The sequence below is a fragment of the Leptopilina boulardi genome, unplaced genomic scaffold (genome assembly GCF_019393585.1).
Source record: "Leptopilina boulardi isolate dan_hultmark-lab unplaced genomic scaffold, ZJU_Lbou_2.1 LbouV2_151, whole genome shotgun sequence".
Taxonomy (NCBI): domain Eukaryota; kingdom Metazoa; phylum Arthropoda; class Insecta; order Hymenoptera; family Figitidae; genus Leptopilina; species Leptopilina boulardi.
In genome coordinates, this window is record NW_026137698.1 from 1,072,528 (window position 1) to 1,090,633 (window position 18,106).

General features: G+C 24.4%; 3 protein-coding genes across 5 annotated transcripts; 2 read left to right on the top strand and 1 right to left on the bottom strand.

The window, feature by feature from the left end:
• Positions 1-359: 359 nt before the first annotated feature.
• LOC127276743 (surfeit locus protein 4 homolog) lies at positions 360-3,058 on the top strand. The gene is made up of 3 exons (XM_051297380.1): positions 360-525; positions 1,528-2,202; positions 2,287-3,058. The coding sequence occupies exons 1-3, from the start codon at positions 475-477 to the stop codon at positions 2,371-2,373; spliced, it is 813 nt and encodes a 270-aa protein (XP_051153337.1). The 5' UTR covers positions 360-474; the 3' UTR covers positions 2,374-3,058.
• Positions 3,059-3,194: 136 nt separating this feature from the next.
• On the top strand, positions 3,195-6,576 carry LOC127276742 (histone-lysine N-methyltransferase SMYD3). Of its 2 annotated transcripts, none has more exons than XM_051297378.1 (6): positions 3,195-3,517; positions 4,833-5,074; positions 5,155-5,459; positions 5,544-5,823; positions 5,918-6,080; positions 6,166-6,576. In XM_051297378.1, the coding sequence occupies exons 1-6, from the start codon at positions 3,393-3,395 to the stop codon at positions 6,383-6,385; spliced, it is 1,335 nt and encodes a 444-aa protein (XP_051153335.1). In that variant the 5' UTR covers positions 3,195-3,392; the 3' UTR covers positions 6,386-6,576. The 2 variants fall into 2 exon arrangements, with proteins under 2 accessions (XP_051153335.1, XP_051153336.1); XM_051297379.1 differs by lacking the exon at positions 3,195-3,517 and adding an exon at positions 3,942-4,375.
• Positions 6,577-7,004: 428 nt separating this feature from the next.
• On the bottom strand, positions 7,005-17,768 carry LOC127276764 (monocarboxylate transporter 4). 2 transcript variants are annotated; one of them, XM_051297412.1, is made up of 12 exons: positions 17,568-17,768; positions 17,210-17,320; positions 12,887-13,329; positions 12,035-12,237; positions 10,198-10,317; positions 9,808-9,951; positions 8,497-8,765; positions 8,156-8,418; positions 7,849-8,077; positions 7,573-7,738; positions 7,267-7,467; positions 7,005-7,200 (listed from the first exon to the last, which is right to left on the bottom strand). In XM_051297412.1, the coding sequence occupies exons 4-12, from the start codon at positions 12,219-12,221 to the stop codon at positions 7,040-7,042; spliced, it is 1,740 nt and encodes a 579-aa protein (XP_051153369.1). In that variant the 5' UTR covers positions 12,222-12,237; positions 12,887-13,329; positions 17,210-17,320; positions 17,568-17,768; the 3' UTR covers positions 7,005-7,039. The 2 variants fall into 2 exon arrangements, with proteins under 2 accessions (XP_051153369.1, XP_051153368.1); XM_051297411.1 differs by having other exon boundaries at positions 17,465-17,624.
• Positions 17,769-18,106: the final 338 nt, after the last annotated feature.

Consider the following 18,106-nt stretch of genomic DNA (forward strand, 5'->3'; position numbering starts at 1 on the left):
AAAAAGTGTTTTATAGGAAAAAAACATAATTCAGTTTGTTTACGATTTTGTGGACCACGTCATAAGCATAGATTTTTAGAAAATAAATTAAATTTATATCTTCAGGAGTGGCGTAAGTATTTCCGGTACCATTAACATATATTTCTATCAATTAAATCAGTTTTACATTAAAATAACATTATTTTCTTCTAATTTTAATAGTTTTAATGATTTATATTTTTTAAAATATTGATTTTTGTTACATATTCAAGAAATCAGATGTATTTAAAGAGCAGTGTACCTTCATAACATTTGATCAAATACACAGCCCTGTAACCGGAAGTGCGTAAACTCCACATCTTCACATTAAATATATAACGAAAAATCTTCTGATAAAATATCTTTTTGTGAGTATTCGTATGCGCGAAGCCGGAGTGACACGTGAGTGTGTGTATATGAGTGCATGGAGTTTTGGTTTTTCAAATATAAAGCACGATGATCCAGCAGCAGGAGGTACTTTCTAAAGCTGAGGATATTGCCGATCAGGTAACAAAAAAAACAAACAAACAAACAATACAAATATTTAAATCTCTGAAAGTTTTTGTTGTGTTCAATTTCTAAGCATTGATAATTGATAAATAGATTCCACGTAATGAGAAATCATAATTTTTCTGTCAACGTCACTCTAACCTGAAATTAATATTATGCGCACATATTTTGCCTCTTCTTGAATAAATTACACAATTAATATGTATAAGCTTAATGACTTTAACGACAATATGTGAAATACTTTGATATATGTTTACGAATTTTTAAGATAAGGTTATGAAGCGTAAAAATGTTCCAACAATGCAAAAATAAGGAAGCCAATGAACCTTCAAAATAATGACAGAAATTTGTTAAAATTTTCATATATATTAGTTAATTATGGGAAAATATCGAGAAATTTGAAATTGAGGGAAAAAAATATCTATTTTGAATATGTTACATCTGTTTCAATATTGAATTTTATGTGGCCGACTTTTGAAATGACCTGGTAACATTAATTTCATTTAGTAAATTCTAATTTTTTATATATATATATATATATATATTGCTTAGAAAATGAATTTAGTTTATTTGGATTTAATTTGTTTTTTTTTTATTAATTGCTTCATTGTTCGTTTCGTAAGTGTGTTGATTGAATTCAGAATCTTGTTCGATCACTTTCACAAACCTACTTTTGTGATAAAAGAATGTGAGTGAGTTTTTGAAATATTGTATTTGGAACCTCGAAAGTATCCTGATTTCTTCATATGGAATATTTTTTATTTTTATAAACGAGCGCGAATTTTGTCAATTTTTTTTTTTAAATAATACAGGGTTGTTACGATCAGGGAAAACCTAGAATTGTCAGGGAATTTTTTTTCAGTCAGGAAAAACCTGGAAAAGTCAAGAAATTTTATAAAATTAAAAAAAGTTTCCAAATATTCTAACAAAAATAAATTTTTGAATTTTCCAATAAATATGTTATAAATGAAAATTATTTTTCTTCATTCTTTTTTTTAGGTAATTCGCAATGGGAAGTACATTTTGCCGACAATGGCAAGAATTTGCCTAATAGCAACATTTTTAGAGGATGGATTACGAATGTGGTTTCAATGGAACGAACAAAGGGAATATATGGACATGTCGTGGGGTTGTGGCAAATTTTTGGCAACAATATTTGTCCTTGTTAATTTAATTGGCCAATTGGGAGGTTGTGTTATGGTTATTGGACGTTTTAAAGTGAGCATCGCTTGTGGTGTACTATTCTTTATTGTTGTCCTACAAACATTTGCCTACAGCATTCTTTGGGATATGCATTTCTTATTTAGAAATTTGGCATTAATTGGCGCACTACTACTAGTTTTAGCTGAATCACGTGAAGAAGGACGTTCATTATTTGCCGGTGTTCCAACACTTGGTGAAAATAAACCGAAAAATTTCTTACAATTGGCTGGAAGAATTCTTTTGGCATTTATGTTTATAACATTAATACGTTTTGAAATTGCATTTATGCAAATATTCTTGGATATTGTTGGCAGTATACTTATGTTATTAGTGTGTATTGGATATAAAACGAAACTGAGTGCATTATTACTCGTTTTACTTCTATCATGTCTTAATTTCTATCACAATGCATGGTGGACAATTCCTGACTATAAACCATTAAGAGATTTTCTTAAATATGACTTCTTCCAGGTAAAAAGAATTGTTTTTGTTTTTTTAGAATTACTAAACGATAATTTTGTATCTTTGAAAATAATACATTTTTATTTTTTACAGACTTTATCAGTGGTTGGAGGTTTATTGATGATAGTATCATTAGGACCAGGTGGTGTATCAATGGACGAACATAAAAAGAAATATTAAATCAATGAAAAGGAAAATCAAAATCATCATTCATTGAATCATCTTCCATCTTTTAATTTTTTTTTTCAAAAAAAAAATTCTCGTCCATAATGCTTATGGCAGCATTGATAATTTTGTGGATGGAAAAAATGAAAATGTTGCGCATAAGTACGTTAATTTAGATTATATTATATTTTTTAGTGAAATGGATGAAAAAAAAAACGAGTGGAAAAAAAGAAATTGATAGAAAAAAAAATATTGAAACGTAGTGTTTATTAAATACTACTTATACAAAAAATAAATGCCTTAAGTACAGCATTTTAAGACGTATTTACAGAGAGCGAGAGAGAGAGAGAGAGAGAGTTACAAAGCGACATACGAAGACTAATTTATATAATTATGAAATAATTCGCATTGTACATATATGGCAGTACTTTTATTACAAAAAAAAAAAAAGAAATATTTTTCTCGGTGTTTTTAATTACTTGTAACTTTTTAGCTTCTTATTTTGTTTATAGCATTAGTTCCATGCTTTTGTATAAATAAGGGTCGTTTTTTAATTTGCGAAACAATCAAATTCTTCCATATTTGCGAAGTGTAACTGTCACTTTTTTTTTTTTTTTTAATCTTTTTTAAATGATAATTTCAAATTAGATTAATTATTATCGTTGAAGTGACTGTAAATAAAATGTTCAATTTCAACTTTTGAATCAATGACTTCTTTTAATCTTGCAACATATGATTTCTTTTTTAAAAAAAAAAAATGAAAGTAAATATAATTATAACGGGAAAATTAATGACCAAATGCTTAATAATAGAGAATCCTTTCTTTTTTTTCAAAATGAAATATCATCTTGTTTCAAAATGTGACCCCACTTCTAAACTTTCTAATAATAATCTGATGCTAACGTCCGAAATTAATTTGCTATCTGAAAATAGAATTATTCTGTCAGAGACAAGTTATAATATAAGGATTGTTACATTGGGAAAAGTGCCTTTTTGAAATATTGGAAAATTTTTTTTTTGAATAACATTAAATCATGATAATAAAAAATGGATATTGGCACAGCGTGAGTAAGGGAACAACTGTTTTAAAAGCGCAACCCTTTGCCTATGTTTTGAAATCTATTTTACATTCTGAGCGATGTGATTTTTGTTTCAATACGTGAGTATTCAATTTCTCTCTCAAAAATTAATAATAATAAATAGTTTTTTTTTCAGTTATGTAAATATTTATACTAGTTTTTAAATAGTATTTGACTTAAACAACTTTTCTATTTGTTCTCAAGAATATGTATTTTAAAAACTTTTTAAAAATGTGTCAAATATATTTTTGAATTTCAATTTTTTTACCACTTGTTGAAAAACATTGAATTGAATGTTTATTATTAGAGTATTAAACAATACAATACGCAATCATTAATCACCGATTTGAATTTATGTCGAAATTACCCTTGAAATTCATTTCGATTTATTTTAGATTTTAATTATGTATAATAGGTATATATGTATATTTAATACAAGTAAATTGTAAAGGTACAACCACAGTCTGTATTTTGATTGTTTTTTACAGAATTTGATTAGTTGATTTTTGAAATTTGTCCAAATATCAACCAATCAACTTCCGTGTAAAAATAAGTTATTTAAAGGTTATGTACTTTAAAGTGCCGGGTGACGTTTATGCACTCCGATTATTTTGTTTTTTTTTTGTTTATTTTATTATTAAAAAAAAACAATTTATGGTTTAATTAGGAATGTTGTGCTACGTCTCCATATTGTTGAAAAAGATTCTTTTAATACCAAGTAAATCGCAATATTAAAGTGAAATTGTTCAAATGTTTACAATTTGCAACTGTCATTGATTTGTTTTAATTTCGTTAAATTTTTTGTTGTGTACCGTGCAAAAAATGAACGAAAATAGACAATTTGTTGAAAAAGGAACAACTATTTTAATAGCCAAACCTTTTTCTTATGTCTTGAGTTCAAAGCAGATTAAAAATAGATGTGACAATTGTCTCAAAAGGTATATACAATGTTTTATTGTTTTTTTTTTTTGTTTACGCTCCATTTTTTAAATTCTCTCTGTTAGTTAATTTTAAATTTTCTACATTTACTAACTATTAATTTAATCATTTTTTCCAGTGTTTTAAATTTGTCATTGTTTTATTTTTGTTGTTACATTTTTTTATTTATATTATTTTTCATGTATTTTTTTCTATTTTTTGTTTTAAAAGTGTGTTTAAATTTTGTTTTTGTTTTTACCTTAACACTTGTGTCAACAAAAATCATTTAATAATTTTTTGTATAATTTCACAATTTTCCATTGTTTTTTTATTTTGCTGTTCTACTATAGAAAATAAATTTATATTATTAACAAAAATTATTGTAAATTAAAATTATTTTCCTTGTTTCCATGTTTTTCGAAAAAAAAAAAATTTTGTTACTAATAATTTATCTTTTTTTTTTTTTAATAATTACAGTGGGAAACTGTTAAAATGTTCTGGTTGTCATTATGTGAATTACTGCAATCGTGATTGTCAAAGGGATGCTTGGAATATTCATAAACAAGAATGTATAAATTTAAAAAGAATTGCTCCTCGTGTTATTCCGGATGCTGCTCGTCTAATGGCGAGAATAATTGTCAAACTGAACAGCGGTGGAGGAGAGGAGAAAGGATATTATTCCGATCACAGTTTTAGAAAATTTAAAGATTTAATGTCCCGTAAGTTTTTTATGGACGATTTTAATGCGTCCCCTGCAATTGATAGTTTTAATATTAATTGAAAAAAATTAATTTCACAGATTATTCGGACGTAAAAGAGGATAAAAGGCGAATGGAACATTTCACTTCACTTTGTGGTGTTTTATTTGAATTTATGGGAAAATCCGAACTTCCTAATCCAGCGGAATTAATGGGAATTTATGGGAAAATTTGCGTTAATTCGTTTAATATATTGGACAATGATATGAATAGTATTGGAGTTGGCATTTATTTGTCACCTTCAATTCTCGATCATAGCTGTAAACCAAATGCTGTTGCAGTTTTTGAAGGGACAAAAATTATAATCCGAACAATTGTCGATGTTCCTCGTTTCGAATGGTCGCAGGTAATATATTTTCGAAAGAATTGTTTTGTTTAAATTAATTATTTTTGAAATTACTAAACAAAAAAAAAAATGTTTTTTTTACAGATAAAAATTTCGTACATCGATTTAATGAATTCGAGAGACACAAGACAGGCGGAATTGATGAGTACATATTATTTTTTATGTGAATGTGAAAAATGCAAAGAACCTGAACCACTGACGGAATCAGCAATTTGTCCAGAAATATCGTGTTCAAAATATTGTGACATTAATGAGAATAATTGCTCACATTGTGGAAGAGAATTATCTAAAGAATTAGTTGAAAAATTTGAGGAGGCAAGGGATTTTACGGAAAATCATTTGCAAAATATGAGGAGTATGGCTTGTATCCTTTTATCGAAAATTTACAAGAAAATCTTTATTATTTTTTTAAAATTATTAAAGTTATTGAGACTTTTATATTCTTAGCTAAAAAATAGATATCGATATCAGTAAAATGTGTTTAAAGAAACAAAAAGGAGTTTTTCATCCTCTTAATTTGCAACACGTACGAGTATTGGAATCAGCATTTGATGCCACGGTTACATTGACATATTGGGAAGACGCTGAGAATTATGCTCTGCAATTGATTCCCGGATATTTGTAAGTAATTTCTTCAAATACAATTTTTATTAATTGATAAAAACATTTTTTTTTAGATAGTGATTTAATAAAATTTTGATTTCAGACATTATTACGAGAAAATACATCCTTTGACAGGTCTTTTGTATCTTTTACTAGGAAAAATTCAAATGCATTTAGGAAAAATTAAAAAAGCTTACGAGACTTTAAAAATATCTCGTTCTATTTTATTAATCACTCATGGTGAAAAACATTCGGTACTAATGGAAAATCTAATACCATTGCTTTCTCAAGCAATTGGTGAAATCCGTGGAATTAATAATTAAAATTTGGGAAGGAATTTTTATCACAAAATTTGTGAGTCTATATTCTGAGACACGATATTGAAATATTAAATCAAACTACGATCTCATTCCAAAAAAAAAAAAACTTTTAACAAAATTATCTAATAGTTGAAAAAAGTGTCTTTTTTAATTTAAATTTGTAAATAATTTTAATTAAAATTTTAAATAATGAATTTTTTTTAAATATTTAAATAACCACTCCGTTATTTATAATTAAAATTAATTAGAATATCGAATTTTTTATAATCGATTATTTTTCTCTATTTTTCAGTATTTAAATAATAAATAATTTATTTAATAAATTATTAATTATTATTTTTATATTTTGAGTAAACTGTAGTTGGAAAAATTAGACAGTGAAGAAGAAATCGTATTTAATAAGATCAAATATTTTCTTATTTATTATTATTTATAATATATATTACATAATATTTTATATAATATATTTCATAATTTAATAATAAATATAAAATATAATATAATTATTAAAATCGTCCTTTAGGAAATTGAAATTAAAAATAAATCCTCCAAAAATTAAATGAGTATGTGAAAAAATTTAAATATTAATTTTTCCGTACAAAAAAAATTGAAAATCTGAGAATTTTAATAAAATACGTTTATTAAAATTGAATTAAATTAAATTAAATTATAATGTGTTTCTTTAGTCTGTACTTCTCGTGATTGCAACCTCCTTTGCAAAGGAGGAATAGCAAATAACATAAGGCCACTTAGTGCTATCATTATTCCTGCTAGATAAAATGCTGGATATGTTGATCCAGTCAAGTCTTTTAACCAACCTAGAAAAATTAATTTATTTTTATTTATATTACTATTAAATATTTTTTATTTTATTTACAACATACCTCCAAGAGGTGGTCCCAAAAATGATGCGATTCCTTGGAAAAGCAAAAGTAAACCAAATGCATTTGTTAAACGATCGAGACCAAAAAGATCAACTAAAATCACAGATGTAAGTCCCACATAAGCGCCAGCTGTGATACCAAATACTATTGCATAAATTGCAAGTTTTACAAAACCATCACAGAATGTTGCAAATACTGTTGCTAAAAGAAATCTTTAACTATTAATAAAATCGGGAAGTAATTTTCTTTTTTCTTTTTAATGAAAATAACATAAATTAGAAAAATTATATTTCAAACTTTTATTACCAATGCCACAAGCTGTTAAACAAAAATTGTAGACAAGTAGCCTATTAATCCAGGGTTTATCCGATAAATATCCAAGAATAATACGACCGCAAGAATTTGCTATTCCAATAAGTTCAATCAAATACTGTCCATCTTCTTTATCTATCTTCTTTTCCTGAGCTAGAATCTGATAAAAAAAAAAACAATTGTAAATTTTTTTTTCAAATTTGATTTATAATTATTTTTTAAATTATTTATTCACTTAATTAAAAAAAAAAAAAGAAACAATTTTCTCACCGATACGAAATAAAATGGTATATAAAATCCGATGCTAGTAAAAAAATTCGATAATGTAAAAACAATATATAATGACTCTTTTAATAATGAGAAATCCAACATTTTCAAAAATATATTCGTTTTTTTCTTCTTTGCTAAAATCTCTTCAGACTTGTGTTTCGTTCCATTTGGTAAACTTTTTATTGATTCATGAAATTTGAGATTTTCTACACTATTCAATAGTGATTCTCTGTTGAATTGGAAGAAAAATTTTTTCTTAATTAATCAAATATAAAATAATAATTTAAAATTTATTTTAATTACTAACGGTCGTTTGCGTAAATTATCCACACTTCCTTGATAAAAAATATCACGACGATTCATAAATCCACTACCAAATGATTTTGTTGTGTGTTCACGATTTTTTGTTGTTATTAAAATTGGTTGACTTAGAGCTATTCTAATATTATGTGCAGTATAATTATTGTCACCAAAATATTTTGAATTTACATTACTGACACTGTGTGGTCGATGAAATCCATTTGTTGCTGGAATTAATTTCATTTCTTTTTCAATTTCTTTTGGCACTTCCTGTAAACAATAAAATAGAATTTTTTTTATAAAATTGGACAATTTTTTTTTTTTTCTAAAAAAGAAGAAAATATTTACTGTCATGGCTATAGATTCTTTCTTCTTTACAGGCTTTAATGGCCTGAATAAAATTCCAAATATTATACAATTCAAAACAATACTCGAGATAATCAACATTGTTCCTCGCCAACCATATTCAGTTACGAAATATTGTAACAATGGTGTAAAAACTAATGTTCCCAAACCTGAGCCGCACACTGCAATTCCCGTTGCAAGTGATCGATATTTTTCAAAATAACACGTGACACTTACTATCGCTGGCAGGTAAATTAAACCAAAACCAAAGCCTAAAACAAAATTGAATCATTTAATTTTTATTCTCATAAAAATTATTCTTAAAGAAGCGCATGAATTTTCCATAAAAATTATTAATTCGAATTTAAAATGAAAATTCTAATTACTGATTTTTATGGGATAATCATCTTAAAATTAAAAAAAAAAAAAACAAATTAAAAAGCAAAGCGAGATGCAAAACTATAAAGTCGAAATCGTTCATATTAAATAATAAAAAAAAGGGAAATTTTGAGAAAGCAATTTTGTTTTCTAGAAAATTTTGAAAAATTTCAATTTCAAAACTTTGAGGAAGATTTTTTATGGCTTACCTCAAAATAAATCCTTCGCAGCTCGCTTTTTAAATAAAAAAAAAATTTATTTTTTTTCATCGAAGAATTATTTATTTACGGTAATTTAAATTTAATTTTTTTTTTTTTGAATTAAATTGCGTTTTTTATTTTATTATTACAGTCTGAAAAAAGTTTCTTGTTCCTTAAACATAAATATTGATATTTTATTCTAACATTAAAACTTTATGCCAGATGTGAGGAAAAATATACATCACTGATGAATAAAGTTTTATGAAGCATATAAACTATCCACAAAATTCATAAATAATTTATAAACATAAGGGTAAACCTTTCATATTTAAATTATAATAAATTCAGAAAAAAAATACATTTTATATTGATATTTATTTTTGAGAAAAATAAAATTAATAAATCAATTTTATAATTATTTAAAGTGGAAAAATTTATATTTATAAATTTTATAAGTCCGATTTTTTAAATTTCTTATTTTTATAATTTGATCGTTTAAATTTTCAGATTCGTTTTGATAAACGAATTAATTTCGAAATAAAATATTTATTTCTAATTTAAAAAGTAATATTTTTAATTACGATTTAAATGAATATTAATTATTGCGCGATGATTTAAAAAAAAAAAACATTTCACAATAAAGAATTGAGTAAAAAAAAATTATATTTGTTATCAGAAACTTTTTTCAGTGTTTAGATGAGTTAATTATTTAATAATTGACATAAAAATTTCTTACCAGTGCCAAGGCCTATTGATAAACATAATGTTATAATATTTTGAGCCCACATGCTCACTAAGAAACATAAGCTAGCCAATATAGAACCTGCGATCGTTACTGGTCGACAGCCATATTTATCAACAAAAACGCTTGCAATTGGACCTAAAAAATTCTTAGATTCTTAACACACATGCAATCGCTAAAAGAAAATATTAACATTATAATTTAAAAAATGCAAGGAATTATTAAATATAATAATTTTCAACAAAAATAATAAATTTAAAAAACAATTTTTTTAAAATCATTTCTTTTTTAAATTAAAATATATTTTTATTTAAAAATTTATTTTTTTAATTATATAATCATTTTTTTTTTTGGGAGGGAGGAGAACAATAATTATATACGCACCGGAACATAATGTAACTCCAACTAAAATAGAAACTATCCAAGCAGTTGGTCCTGTTCCTTCATTAAAATGTTCTATAAGTTTTTCGAATAATACACCAAATGAATACGTCACACCGTCGGCTGAAAAAAAAATTTTTGAAATTGTAAAATTAAAAATATTAAAAATATTTTCTCCAAGAGAAAACAATAGAATTATTGAGAATAGAAAAAAAATTGAAAATAGATAAATTATAATAGAAAAAAAGAAAAATTAAAAACTATTCAGGTTTTAATAATGAAAAATTAATTAATTTCGTAGTTTTATAAATTTGATCTACAATAATTAATTTTTTCTTAAACTTTATCCTTGACTCCGATCAATAATAGAGTTTCGTGTCGAATTCTTTTCATTCACTTTAGTGCACGTTTAACATTGTTTCCTCACGTATACAATAACGATCTAAGGTAATTTTTTTTTTTTTTTCCTTTTTCGTTGAAAAACATTCTCGTTCTAGGATGTTTTTCTCTTTAGAAAATTATATTTACCTCTTAAGTTGAAAATAAAAATTTTCAATTTTTTTTTGGAAGATTTTCTCGATCCTATATAATTATTATACAAACTATCAGGTTCGTGACAAAGCCACATATATCACGTTTAAAATGTTCTCCTTTCAAACTAGGTGGAATATATAATTTATTCCCAATTTATATTCGAAAAGCTTCATGCAAGCAGAATTAATATATTCAATTTTATTGCAAATTTTGCAATTTTTTCAAGGGGAGGGGGGGCAATTATAAATAACCTTCATTTGATAATTGGAATTTTTTGGTAATTTACCAAAATATATATTTTTTTTTTTGAAATTAGTATAAATAATAGAAATAATTTTATAATAAACAAGAATTGAAAAAAATGTGCGACGATTAGAAACAACATAATCAGCATTGTTTGTATAAAAAAGATAATTTTTTATAAAGACATTCTCTATTTCAATGCTGACGTTTGTTGAATTCGAAAAATATAATATCTTTAAAGATAATCGCGTATATTGTCACTTGCGTGACTTTAAAGTGTTCTTTAGCCATTTTCTGGGATAAATTCACACAATATTAAAACTTCTATTCGTTTAGCTATTTTTTTTTTATTACTTAAATTGCAGGAAATTTTTAATTATTTCTCTGTCTTTCACAAATTAAAGAAATTTTTTCATTCGTCAAATTTTTCAAATGAAGAAAATAAATTTGTTTCCAAAGTATTGGTCAAATTTTTTTTGTAATGAAAAAAATATTTTTTAAAAAAACATTCCTTTTTAATTCATGAATTATTCAATATATAATTATTACAATTGAATCGAATATTATTTTTAGTGTATTTGAAAATTATTTCTTTTGATCTATAATTAAAAAGAATTTTGAAATATATCTATAGAATTGCACACACGTGTCTTCGATGTTCAAACATATGTGCATTTTAAGTAGATTGTTTCGCATTGCAGGACTCCTAATTATTCCGAGTACCTTTATTCAGTGCAACTTGATTATAATTATATGATGAAAGCAAAAAAAGAAAAAAAAAATTGAAACAGATAAATTCCGCGTATAAAGTTACTTTTCAAAAAAAAAAAAAAAAACAGTTTTATATTATATTGGAAAATAAATTTTTCTATTAAAACACGCGGCATGTATAATACAAATACATATTTGTATAACTTGATTCATTCGTATGATTCATTTACATAAAAGGGTTTGTAAACTCAGGAAAATAAAATCCGATATTTTCTGATTAATTGAAAAAATATAAATATTTATAAAATTGAGAAAAAAGGAAAAATATTTTCAAAATTTTAAATATACTCACTGACTATGTGTATCATGAATGATCCAAAAACTACGAACCACCCCCACCCCCCGTCTGGAGGTGGGGGTTGAGAATCATCTTCGGTGATTTCTTGCATAAAATTATCATCTTCCGTATCCTCGTCAATTTTGTCAATATTTCCATTTTCTCTTTTTTTTATCTTGTCTCCCGGAATTGAATGAGCCATGGCCGTTAATAAATAACTGTCGCGGGAGAAAAAAAAATAAACATGAAAAAGACAAAGAATACAAGAGATAGGCGTGTGGAATGTAATTACTAATTATTTTTTTTTTCTCTCTTTTTTCCCAATTAGTCAACCGAAAAAGAATTTCAATTCCCCTCTGTTTATTTTTTTTCTATTCGAATTTATTTTTTTTAAATAAGTAAAGATCTTTTTTTTTTTAATTTTGTTTTTTACTACAAATTAGTCTCGTTATTTATATGTAGGTCTTTTTTTTATGCGATAACAAAATACAAAAATTTAACAATTGTTACCGCAACCTAGTTTTATAAAAAACTGCTGAAAAAAGAAAAAAACTAAAATTGATAAATGAAGCTGAAATTTGTTATAAGAAAAAAAATAATCAATTACGAATTAAATTGTCAGTTATGTTAATTAATGTCATAAATATAAATATTACCAGTTTATTTCAAACTAAAAATAGTTTCAATAAAATAGCTTTTTTCTGATTAATTAAAATAAACTAATTAATAGTTGTCAATTTTATTTACTTTTTCTTTTCTTTTTTTTTAAAGAGAAAAAAATTAATATTATAATTATGTTTTTTTTTTTACAAATTTCAGCTTCATAAAAATATTGAATAGAAAAAAAATTCTTTCACTGAAACTTACATTAATAAATTTTTTTTTTTTCTAAAAAAAAGTCTTATAGTTGTCGCTGTAGAATGAATTATGAAGAATAATTCTTGTTGTAAAACTTCATGTTTTTTGTGGAAAATGTTGATTGAAGCGGGAAAGGCATCGATAAATGCCTAACTCTACGTCTGATTCTGATGGTAGAAATAAAGTGACTGTATGATAGTAACAAGGTCCTTCACCGAATAGCCGATCTTGTACAGCACGTGTTCTTTCAATGATTGTGCAAAGAACTTGTATACAGATGGTGGCGCATTTGTCAGTAGGCTAATCGCAAACATTGCTATCTTTCTTCATTATTATTATTATTTTTCTTTTCTAATGTCTATATACATCCATAGATCACTGACAATATTTGCAGCAAATTGCAATGCCCCTCTCTTTCTTTTTCTTTCTCTCAGCAACAGTTATTAGAATACCTGTAAAAAGATTAAAAGATTAGAAAAAAAAAATTGCATATAAAAGAAAAGGTCAAATATAATCTGGTTTTTCTGAGGAATTTTCCATATTTTAGCTGACAAAAAAAAAAAAATTGAAACAATAATTATTTTAAAAAATAAATTTTTTTTCAATTTTCTATTGTTGGTAAAAAAAAATGAGAAATTCTTATAATTCAATTTTTAATTAATATATGAAAAAATAATAAACAATTTCTTTTTAACAAATTGATTTAATTGCGAATTAATATTTATTGAATTAAAAAATAAAAATCAATTTTTATATTAGGTACCTGTAAAAACATATTTTAATTATTATCCACATGATTGATAAGATTATAAAGAAAATTTCAAAATCCCACATTATCTTACGTTATCACTTCTTCAATAAATCGTTTATTTTAGGAATACGTATATTATACAGTCTATTATTGTGTTTAAAGTAAAAAAAAAAAAAAAAATGATCATTTATCTATAATTACAATCAATCTTGGAAATACCGGAAATCTCTTGATTCCAGGGTTAATTTTCCATATATATCATAGAACATTGAAATTTAAGAAAATTTTATTTTATTTTTAGAATTCTAATTATAAGTATAAAGAGGATTTTTTTTTGGAATAAAGAAAGTTTAATGTTCTTATAATATCCCCTATCTCTTGGGATGCAATGAAGCTATTTAGAACGTCATTTGAAAACAAAGAGAAAGAGTTAGAATGGAGGCTCGTCGCCAAACAAAATTCTACACACATATATATATATATTTATACAGTGTTGCACTAAATGTAATTTTATGCACTCGTGTAGCTTTCATGGCGCCTCTAAAAAAAACTTTTTCATGTACACAAAATATTTTTATTATTCCATTAACAATGACTCTGATCGCTCGTTGAACCTTGACCTTCAGATTTAAAAAAAAAAAAAGAAAATGCAATAATGCAATTTGTATCGAAACATTCTTTTTTATGGTATAAAAAGTATTATTGCAATTAATTTTAAGAGATAGTTTCCTAATTTTGATACCGGGTTATCAAAAGATCACTGAGATTATTTATTAAAAAAAAAAAAAAAAAAAATTTATTGCATATACGAAATGTGTCATTTTATGAATCAATTTTTTTTTGATAATCAATGAAATAATCTTTGTATATTTTTCAAACAATAAAATTCTTTCAGGAATTTTATTATAATAATTTATTTACTCTTAATTATAATATTAATTCATATAATTATTTTTTTAATAATCAACAATTATTTATTATCATAATTATAATTATATTTTTAAATTAATAATAATAATTAATGATAATAAATAAATTGGTGATTATTTTAATATTTGGAAAATATTTGCTCCCGCAGCTGCGTGCGTCCAGAAAATCTGGAATCCTCTTTTTCTTTATATTTTGTCTATTCATGTTGTGTACTGAAAATATCTAGACTATTCGTCATGAACGGAATATAAATTTTATACAAAATTATTTACAGCAATAAATTAATAATAAAAATTATTTATTAAATTAATTATTAAAAAAAGAGCATATATATACAAAAATTGAAAAATGAGTTTAAAAAAATTTTTTTCATCAAATATTTTGTTGTTCTTTTTTTCAAATTGATTCTTGAGATGGTTAATGGTAAGAAAACAGAATGATGAAAATTTTTTTTTTTTTTTTGTTCGTACGCAATTCAATATTTTTATATTAAAGTCTAATTTGTTTTTTCTTTTCTTATGGCCAATTGAATTTGATTGAATGTTTGATTCACAAATTATTGTGAGATGAAATAATAAATTAAACAATGATTATATTACAGGGGAAAAAAATATAGCATCCAAACAAGTTAATTAAACCAGTTGGTTTTGACATTTTTCATTTTTATTTAATTAACTTTGGACAGTCTTTTATAATGAAAATGAATAAATCATAATTAGGAAATATTTTTATAGTTAAGAAAGTTGTCGCGCAATAAAAAAAGAAACATAAATATCAAAACATATATATATATAAAAAGGTATTACGTCGCGATTAATTCGACTATCTGATTAAAATTAAGGTATTTATTGAATAAAACAAGTTTTATAAAATTAGAGTTTCATTTCATAAATAAATAATAATTTTTAAATTATAATAATTAACAATTTTGATTTATATTAACCTTTTGAAAATTTTATTTATTTTCTTTGAGACATGACTAATAAAAAGAGAAAATAAATTCTAATCGTTATAATATTGTTAATGAAATAAAGAAATGAATTTTTATTATATTTTTTTTTTTTGGGTATAAATTCATAACTGAGAAAAAGTGTCTCTTATTGTTCTTCTTTTCACCTTTGCTCTTCTCAAGAAAAGGGTTAAAAGCTCTGCTTCATCCCTCTTTTTATGTCTCTCCTCTATAACTATTCTTCTGTCTCTTTAAAGTGATATCATGTTTCACAAACATCTCTCTATTCATACTCTATTTGTTAAAGTTCCTTTTACCTGTACCTACATTGTACACATTCAGAATAGACCATTCATAAATTTTTAATTATTTACACTCGAGAATAAACGTGTAATAAAAATTGACATTTTTTTTTTTATAATAATTTTTTCGTTTGTCTTAATAATTATCATAGAAAATAATAAAATTTAAAAACTAGAATTTCAATTTTAAATTATTCGGACAAATGAAAATTCGGTGAATTGGAATTTCTGTCATTCGAATCATATAAATTTGGGTAATTAAAGAAATTAAAATTAAATAAAAATTCTAATGAATTATTTTTATTGGAAATTTATGCGCCCCTTTAAAAAAAATATTTAACTTTTAATTTAATTAAAAAATAGTTTACTAGAAATTAAATATTAAACATATTTTTTGTATATTAAAAATTAAAGTTCATATTTATGAGTAAATAAAATATTAAATGTCATTAACCTTATAGAAATGTACTATATATAGTAAAATTAACAATTAACTGCAAATTCTTGTCTAACCTCACAATCATATTTTGATATAGAAAATTGATAAATTCTGTATTATTATCTTATCAATGATATTTTTCCAATTCGTGTAAATTCTCGTCAGAGTAAAGATCAAGTTCTTGAAATGATAAAACAAAGTTTAATTCGATGGAAAATCTGTGTCAGTAAGGCATTATATGAAACATTAGTATAAAGTCTACGCGATTTATCTTACAAAAAAAAAAAAAAAAAGAAACACTGTTTTCATCTATCTACAATTAGCAATTGTTCATTTTATCAAATATTGAAACATTTTACATAAACACGTGTTTCTTTATATATATATATATACAAAGATTATTATTTTTTTTTTGATTTATCTTAAATATTTGAATTTCAAAAACTAATTGAAAAATATTGATTATAATTAATCGGAATAATTATATTTAATTAATAAAAATTTTAAATTATAGAAAAAAATTAAAATAAAGAAAAGAATTATGCACGTGGATTAAAATAAACATACGTTTTTCTTTACACGTGAAAGAGGAAAATGATTAAAATATTTAATTTGACAATTGTTAGAATGTTAAATTTTTTTTTTAATAACATTCTTCCTGACGTATATTTAACTTCTTTAAAACTATTTAAATATCAGTGATAGTTTATTTCTAATATTGATAATTAAAATGCCATGGCAATAATATATTATCAGTAAAACTGGTTACTCGCCTTCACTTTTTCACTATTATCTTTTTATGCCTTTTTTTTATATATAAAATGTAGAATTTATTCTGTGGTTATAAATCACGTGACTTAACCATAACAGACAAAACTTTAAAAAGTTTATTTAAAAAAATCATTGTCTTATCTTTTTATTCTTTGTCGCTATTTTCTTTTTTGAAAATATTTTTATTTACCTTGAATCTTCCTTTGTTTCCTTCGTTATCTTCTTTATTTTCTTCGTTACACACCGGGAAAAATTTTTTTACACTCTCTTCTTTATCCGCAAAATTGTCACTTGAAATTTTCTGTAAAAATATATATTTTTTTTTTATTATTTGCATTATTATTTATAGAAAAAACGTTATATTTAGAAGAGAATTTTTTTCTTCGAATATATATATATATTTTTTTTTTATTTTGTTATCGTGATAGAAAAAAAAAAAAAATACCGTCTATTCGCCAAGACCGCTTAGGCGCAAATGCTGAACTTTATCACATGAAGAGTAACTTTATGCGGCCTTTTATAAACCGTGAATTTTAAGTGAAACTCACGCGATGCAGTTGCATGCGGAATGACGACAGTCGACCGCCCCTTTTTCTCTCTCTGATGCGGTAGCTTTTCCTCAAGTAGAATTTGGTCTTCTGAAAATAAAAGCGCGAGAACGTTCGCCCGCGTAAAGACGAATGAACAGCACTAGAATTTCTCTATGGAAAGATGGGACAAAAATTTCCTATAAAAAAAAATTTCAATTTTATAAATAATATAGAAAACGACAAAAAATTTTTTTTTTGATATCCAAATAGTTTAGAAACGTTTATTAATTTTTTTTTCATATAATCTCTAAATCCTTTTATGGATATTGTACTATAAAAATAATTTTCAAATGGGAAAAATTTGATTGAGTAAATTGCAATTTCTTTTTTAGTTTTTACTAAATGCTCAAGTAAATATTCACTGTTAATATTGAAAGAGTTTTCTGTTACAAAGTAGGAAGATAAGTTTCTATATCATGAGCTCTATTGTGATAAGAAAACGCAGAAACAAGATTTATCTCTTTCTGTTTCTGATTGTGAAATTATTTCTATTTATG